Source organism: Condylura cristata, unplaced genomic scaffold (assembly GCF_000260355.1).
Source record: "Condylura cristata isolate star-nosed mole 26May11 unplaced genomic scaffold, ConCri1.0 scaffold00004, whole genome shotgun sequence".
NCBI classification, from domain to species: Eukaryota; Metazoa; Chordata; class Mammalia; order Eulipotyphla; family Talpidae; genus Condylura; species Condylura cristata.
In genome coordinates this window covers 14759163-14767452 of record NW_004567105.1, presented here as the reverse complement: position 1 = coordinate 14767452, position 8290 = coordinate 14759163, and the positions used below count along the sequence as shown (strand labels likewise).

At 51.3% G+C, this 8290-nt stretch overlaps 1 protein-coding gene across 1 annotated transcript in view; it reads left to right on the top strand.

Annotated features, from left to right (window-relative positions):
* The first annotated feature begins 2108 nt into the window (after nt 1-2108).
* The window catches only part of ELK3 (ELK3, ETS-domain protein (SRF accessory protein 2)), a 36860-nt gene continuing 30678 nt past the window's right edge, over nt 2109-8290 (top strand). Inside the window, exon 1 of the mRNA XM_004675792.2 lies at nt 2109-2315. Within this exon, the coding sequence (XP_004675849.1) occupies nt 2109-2315 (207 nt within the window). The remainder of the gene's footprint in view (nt 2316-8290) is intronic.

The following is an 8290-nucleotide window of genomic DNA, read 5'->3' as shown; positions in this document are numbered from 1 at the left end:
GAAACAATGCATGTCGAAAATGAAACTTTAATGTCCTCGTAATTAAAATAAATTAGAATCAAAGAAATAGTGATGCCCTTAATTGGCTAGGCCCCAACAGAGATGGCAGGGATGCTCCTGCCCTCCTCCCTCCATGGGCTCACCCATTTTAGTCACTGGACGGGATGGGTGGGAGGGCCCAGAGCTACCTGGGGCCCCACACTGTACCCCAGAATGACTTCTGTGAGTGTGTGTGGGGTGGCCCAGGGTGGGGTGTGGGTTTGACAGTTCTTGCTAGTCTGATAAGTGATAAGCTTACAGAAAAGACTTCAGACAGTCACCCCTAAGTAACTGGGCTGGGGTTTCCAGCAGGGGAACACAGTCATCACACCTGGGGGAGGGGCTGAGGAGGGTGTGTGTGTGGGGGTGTGGGTGTGTGTGTGTGGAGGGGATCCGGGAAGGGGGCTGGGGTGGCTGGATGCTGCTGGGCACTCACAGCAACCCTGTGAGTCACCTCCATCCTGGTTGTAACTTACCACCAATGAGAGAAGTGAGGGGGCGGGAAGGGTCACAGCTCACAGCTGTCACCTGAGCTCTGTTGGCATCTAAGCGATGTGTTGGGGTGCACGATATATTGGGGTGGATGGAGGAAGGGGGTTCTCTGGGAAATCCCTGAATGGGGGTTGGGGGACTAAGGGAGTGTGTGTGGGGGGGTCTCCCTATTCCCTCCGTTTGCTCCTCTGCCTTTCCATCTTCTGCTCTTTCACATCTCCGCCCCCTCCCCCCTTTGGCCTGAGACCATGGCCAGCACTCAGCCCTCTCATTGCCTCCTGTGCAAACACCCCCTCAGCCAGCACCCCACATTCAGAAGAACGCTTCTTCGTGTCTAGACACACCTCACAATGCTAATTGTAAGCTCTAGTCTCTAAAGGCATCGGGGCCTGGTGAAGAGAGACGGCGGAGGCATGGCATTAGGCTGTCTGTCTGTCCCAGAGTTCCTATCTGCAGTGGAATCTCGGTCGGCTGCAGGGATGCTGCCTCGGCCTGCGGTCCCGAGCCTGGGCTCTAAGCTTTGGGATGAGCTCTGGTTGACGCCATGAGCCTCCACCGAGGGGCACAGTAGCACAGGTTTATCATAGCTCTTTCCTAACTTGATGAAACTAAGTGGATCGTTGTTGGTAGAATACGAGTTTTTGCTGTGAAAGTCCTCTATTACCTGAGGTTGAGAAACTGTCGCGGGAAATAGGGAGCAATTTCCTTGAAAAGATCCATTTGCACTGGGTCATGATGGATGAATGGGGGCTTCTTAGGCTCCAGAGCCAGGGAACAGCATCGGAGGCAGAAGGAGCAGCATTACTAAATCCACACCAGAGTCAGAGAAAAAAAGATAACATTTTAGGCTTTCCTCTCCTGGCAAGGAAAAAATGGCTTTCTCATCTCTGCACTTGCGGCAGTGGGATTTGATCCACAAGATGATGAATGCCTGCAAAGTGAAGGACTTTGGAACTGGCAGTAACCGATTCTTCAGTTCCGCAAACATCTGCCAGTTGGGTGCCAGCTATATTCAGGTGTTTATGGGCTACCAGTGTTCTGCGGATGCAAAGAGCAAGCCAACGAAGTTCCTTCTCTCAGCTCATGCTATCTTACAGTGACCCGTGTACCTTGACCTCCTTGCCCCAGGGCCCTGGACTCTGGGCTTACCATGGGGGGGATGGCCCGGTCGGGGGTGCTCACATTTCATTGTCAGTGATAGACTCCAGACAGGCTTGCAAAGGGTTTGATGAGTGGATGGAAACCGACAGCGTGAATTGAAGGGACACTGATTCTACAAGTGGGTGGATTATTAATTTATTAATTAAAATTCTTCCACATTCTTCCCAATGCATCCCTGTCCGGGGGTGGGGGTGGGGGGGATGGGTGTGCAAATACAGAGCTCCGGGGACTTCCAGGTATTTCTGAACTGTGGCTGCTTCAGAGGCATCTGACTAGAGTGGCCTGTTGGGATGGATATGAGAACGACATTATAGGTTCCCTGGGGGAGGAGAGGGAGCTGAGGTGCACACCCCAAAGCCCTTCCCGCGCAGCCAGCACCTGCTCTGAGGCTCTGACTGGCCCCTTCCTCCCCAGGTATGGAGAGTGCAATCACGCTGTGGCAGTTCCTGTTGCAGTTGCTGCTGGACCAGAAGCACGAGCACTTGATCTGCTGGACCTCCAACGATGGTGAATTCAAGCTCCTCAAGGCAGAAGAAGTGGCCAAGCTGTGGGGACTCCGAAAAAACAAAACAAACATGAACTACGACAAGCTGAGCAGAGCCCTGCGATACTATTACGACAAGGTAAATCTTTGGTGCCTGTGAGGCGGTCTCGAGCAGGGCTTTCCTCTCCTTTGAGGAAAGGAGCTAGCAGTGCACTGTAGATTGAGCTGGAAAATGTAGCAGAGACAATTTGTGTGAGGTGGTGGTGTTACGGGGTAGCCCAGAGCAGACTGGGCCGCCTGTCTGTGGGGCCTCACCCGCGCGCTCACAATTCGGTTATACTGCAGGTACACACCAAAGGGTCAATAATGGGTTTATTTACAAAAGGGGAAAGGAACAGGAAACAACCCAGGGAAAGAGAGCAGGACACAAAGTAACTGCAATACCTTAGGGCTGGCTGACTGAACACACCGAGTCATGTGTTGAACACACAGAGTCACGAGTTCAGGAGAGCTGCTTCCCGGGGGAGAGAGTGAGAGATGCAATCACATCCTATTTATCCCCCAAATGTCCCAGAATTCCTGCTGGCTCCACCCTTGGGTCCTCGCAGTTCTCTCCCTGATACTGCTGGGAGTTGTAGTTTCCAATCACTGGAGTAGGGGGTGGAGTCCACAAAACTCTGCAGAGTTCCTTTAGGACATCCTTCCCCTTAACAGTGGTTGTTGAGGGGAACTGTGTGTTCAGGTTTTTTTTTTTCCTGGAAGTCCTTTGGGTGTTATGTTGGGTCAGATTTTGTCCTTCTGCATTTTTATCTGTAGTTGTTGTAGAGCTTGGCTAGCAATAGGAATTAGGGGCCCTCCCTGGTGGCCTGGGGATTAAGTGTCAATGCTAACACCGTTTGGAAGGCCCAGCACAACAGCCCGAGTTCCATCACAGCCAGGGAACTGACTCACGTGGTGCCGCAGAACTCTCCTGTCTTGCCTGCTGCTCCCCTCAGCTGTGTATTTCAGACAGTCTGCCTGTTCTGCTCCCCACTGATGCATCTCATCCCCTGCCCTTCTGGCCTGTACCCCATTTTTTTAAAGATTTATTTACTTCTGCATACAGAACTGGGGTACAGGAGCAGTGAGAGGATTCACCAGAGACAGAGTGGGGAGCAGAACAGGCCGACTGAAGAGGTACACTGCTGAGGGGAGCAGTGGACGGGTCAGGAGAGGTCTGCCACACCATGTGGGTCACCTCCAGGGCTGGGGATCGAACTTGCACTGAAGCCGCTGTGGCTGACTTGCAGTGCTGCATCCTAACCCGCTGTGCCACCAGGGAGGGCCCCTGTACCCATTTCTTATATGCATCAATAAATAGAAATAAAATACTTAGGAAAAAACCCAGAGATTAGTGGTAGGGACATCTGGGGCATCCTCACAGGGGCTTGAGTGACAATGCATGTTGACCTCTAGATAGCCTGTGGCGTGGGAGGTACCTCATTCAGGAGTGGACCTTTCCCAGGAGGATGGCAGCTGGGCAGCTTCTTGAACAAATCAGTGCCTCTGAGTCCTCCTTTATAAAGTGTGAGTCACAATAGTGCTTCACAACTGCAGGATTGTGGTGAAGACTGACTGGGCCTGAACACTTAGAACCAGGCAGGTACTTGGGGTTGCTGCTTCGTGGGAAACTTCCCTAATTAAACAAAGAGCCATCTTCATCTTGAAGTCACCACGATGAGTCAGTGCTTTGTTGAGTGAGAAGAACAGAACTGTCAAAGCCAGGACAGTTGGGGTGAGTTTTAATGCATTTCTGAAACAGCAGTTAACGTGCCTGCTATTTAGGAATTAAAGCCTGCTATTTAGGGGTGATGATGTCAGGCCAGTAATGGCTGACCCTTTCTGTTTGACTGTGTTGTTGCTGAAAATTTATGTAACCTCATAGACCTACAGACGTGCGTGCTCGTCGGGTAAGCTTTTGTTCTGATTTTACTATTCATATTGAAAGGTGAATTAAAAACTGATTTAAATATTAGTTCCCAATCTATATTTAGTGCATTCTGTCTGCCAGCCTCTTTGGAATTCTAGACAGAGGGATTACACGTTTCAGGAAATGGAGGCATCATTAATTATAAAGTGTTCCTTTATAGGATCGTAATTGCATATAATTATGCCATTGAAATGTTAAAGGTGCTTTCCTTTAATGTGGCAATTAATTAATCCTTGCTTAATGCAGAGTCCTCCTAAGATGGAAAAGCACTTCTTGCAAATTGCACCGGCTGAAAGCCTCTCCACAGATGGTTTATTGTTTTGCATTTCTCCCCAGGTTCTAAGTTACACAAAGGAAATGGGGCCCTCTGAAAGAAAACAGTCATTTTTGCCTGCTGGCAGGGTGCCTAAAAGTCCCGACTTTGACATTCCAATTTTTTTTTCCATTGTTTTAAGTCTCAGAGAAAAGGAGTCCTGCCTTAGTGTCTGGAACTCGGTTTCTCCTCTTCACGCTTCCCAGGCGCTGGGGCATGGATGTGTCTCTTCTCACAAACGGAAATGATTCCTCAGATGATGAGCAGAGCCACGCCTGTGGCTTCCACCTGAGCTCCCTGGGGCACCTTTTTGCAATCTCTAGAGAAGGGTTGGGAGCCACTGCCAGCAGGCCTCCGTGTTGGAGGCTCTGTGCTGACAACTTCCTCCCTCCCTGGCCCTGAAGCCCCAGCGGCCCTGGAGACAGCCCCGCTGGCATGAGCCCTCCCCGGGAGGACACACGTCCCTTTGACGGGCCCTGCCCAGGCCCCGCAGCCCTAGAGCCAGGGTTGTCTCGTCAGCCCACATTCCTGTCCGCCCACAGGCCCTGGCATCTGGTCACCCATTTCCTTCCTCTACCTGCAACGTCTGGGGCTTAGGCGGGCAGCCAGACAGGGCCAGGGTGACTGCAGACAGCTCTGCACTGGGCACACTGTGCCGGGCACCAGGTGGGGTGAGGCTGTGTGTCCCGGTGCCACAGGGAGCTGCTCATCGTATTTTCTTCTTCTCCTTCTGGGAGGCAGAGGGCACTGGCCCCTCAAGCCTCTGCCTGGTGCTGGGGCCCAGGCTTGGCCACCCCCTGCATACAGTTGAACGTGCATGCCTGCTGAATGCAGTGTGTGCGTGTGAGAGTAAATGCAATCACACGTCCCACTCTTTCTCGTGACGTCGTGTCAGGTGGTAAGAAAGTGAGCTCGTTAGACTCCTGACATGTTTAAAAAGAAGAGGAGGAAGGGAGGAGGAAGGGAGGAGCAGGAGGAGTGAGGGAGAACAAGAGAAGGGGAGATAAAGAAAGGAGAGGCGGTGGGGGAAGAAGAGGTGGAGAGGTGGCAAAGAGTTTACAAATTTTATTGTGGGATAGCCCCCCCACCCTTATCTGGGGTACATGCTCAGACCTCGGAGGATGCCTGAAACATGGAGGGGGCCAAACCCCGGTTGTGCTGTGTTTTATACAGACTGTTGCCGTCAGACCAAAGCAAAGGGTTACTTCAACAGCAAAACGCATTTATTTGGAAACAGGAAAGAGGGCAGATTGGAAAGCCGAAGTGCGTGGCGAGACCCTCACACAGGTCCCTGAACCCAAGGCTGCTGCCGTACCCCCCACCTCCCCCAAGCCAAACCTCTGCAGGGACAAGAGTCCACTTTCCTAGTAGTGAGCTGATCGCACCTGCGCTTTCTCCTTCCAGCACCCCCGAACACCCCTCCCCCGCCCCCAAACAGGGTTTCTGTGCATTAATGTTTGGGTGACTTGCCTCTGATAGCATTTAACTGATGCTAAATTAGGCCCAGGGAATGATTAACAATAATATTAAAACAGAGCTGTTGGGCCCTCCCTGTTGGTGCAGCGGGTTAAAGCACAGCACTAAGAAGTTAAAGCCACTTCAGCATGAGTTCGATCCCCACCTGCCACGGAGGTGACCACATGGCGCAGGAGACCTCTCCTGACCCACCTGCTGCTCCCCTCAGCAGTGTATTTTGTCAGTCGGCCTGTTCTGCCCCCCACTCTGTCTCTGGCGAATCCTCTCACCACCCCTGCACCTCTGGCCTGTACACCAGGTCTGTATGCACAAATAAATAAATCTTTTTTAAAAATTAAAAAAAAAAAAAACAGCTGTTATCATGATATACATAACCCAAATTTTGTGCGTGTCCTCTCTCTCTCAAACCATCAGGCTTCTAAACCGCCAGAATTTGCCAGTGAAAGGATGCAGCAAGACTGCAGATAGGCAGGGAAGGGCTGTGTGTTGTATTTTACGACGAATACTTCTTTTTCTTCATCAGGGTAATTCTGTGAAACCGCCCATAGCTGACCATCTTTGAGTAACAAAACGGCGATCTCAAATGCGTTGGTCTCCAGCCTGAGAGACAGATTTGAGGAGGCTGTTTGTGGATATGAGCTCTGGGCTACGGGGACCTCCCTTTGTGTGCCTCCCCCCCTCCCCCCACCATGTGTTTCTCACAAATGACCCTCGCTGCCTTTCAGTGTCCTCCCCTCAACTCTTCCCTGTCCCTCCCCTGCTCCCTCCGCTCCTCCCCCTCTCTCCTCTATCCTCCTTGCCCCTCAAAAAAAGATCATCACCCAGCTGGGTGTGGGGCCTCTGTGTTGTCTGAGCCTCCATGAGAGCCGGGACCATGGCTGGAGTGTCTGAGTTTCACTCCAGCTCCAGACTGTGGTTACTTTGCCCACTTTTTCTTGGCCTCGTCTTCCTCTTCTGTAAAACGGGTATAATGATATGGTGTCTGCCATTAGCTGGGGGTCACCAGGGGGTAACACAGTCAGTGCGGACAGCAGTCCACACACATTGGTGCTGTATTAGCCCGAGTCATAATACAGGCGCTGGGTTTCCTTACTGCTGATTTGTAAGCTCCAGACAGGAGCAAAGAAAATTAGGACTGAGCCTACAATGCAGTTGGGGCGGCCAGACCCTGGATGAGAGCTTCTTTTTACCTGTGAACTTCCCAGGAGCACCTTGTGGTCCTTCTTAATGACTGAGGCTGGGTGGCCACAGTTTCTTTATCCACTTACCTGTTGTTATATCATTACTCTTCTGAGAATTGAACTCCTGAGCGGCTTTTATGCTTCAGCGACGATGCTTCCTGGCCCGTGAGTCAGGACACACAGTTGGGGTGAGTCTCCGTCTTCCTTGGGTCCCTGAGTGACCAGATGGGCTTTGCCTTCAGTACCGTCCAACATAGAGCCCAACTATCCCCCTGTCTCTGAGTCTCAGTCACCCTGTGGAAAGTGGGCTTCATAGCAACCCCCATCATGGGTGTGGAAGGATCAGAGACCTTGTAGACAGGTGCTCAGCACATGTCAGGCACCTGCAGGTGCTTTCATGTTTTTCACTGTGCCTGACGTAAGAGTCCTCTTGTTTAATTAGCCCTCTTCCTCGCCACATCCTTCCTCACCCTGCTCTTCTGGTTTACCCACTTTTGTCGCACTGGGGCCTGTACCGGGTCTGGTACTTCCCAGTTGCTCAGTAAATGTTAAATGAATGAGCAAGGGGATAATACAGGAAGTGGACACCACCTAACTATGAATCACTCACTTCTGTAATCAAAATTCATGTTAAACAAGTGCTGAACTTCAAGGCAAACAAAACAATACTTTTGGTTACCACAGTGTATGAGTCTCTTTGGGCTGCTGTAATGAATAACAAGATGGATCCCTCAAAAGAGAAGACACTTACTGTCTCCCAGACACTTACTGTCTGGGTGTCAGCAGAGCCTGGATCCCTCTGAAGCCTCCATCACAGAATCTTTCCTTCTCCTCAGCTTCTGGGGTGTCAGCCAGGTCCCGGCAACCCTCGCTTGCACACATTGCTCCCCACTTTGCCTCTGTCTTCAGCTGGTGTTCCTTCTGTGTGTCTCTGTGTCCAGATTCCTCTGTAGGAGGCCAGAGCGGAGCTGCTGGGTTAGAAACCACCCTAATGGCCTCATCTTACATTAATGACCTCTATTTTCTAATAAGGCCGCATCTACAGTCTGGGGGTTAGGACGTCAGTGTTTCTTGGGGGGGGGGGGGGACATACTCTCTATCCATAACATGTATACACATTGCAGACTGTGCTGGGCTTCATTTAGAGTTTCAAAATCACATGCAAATGGAGAGCC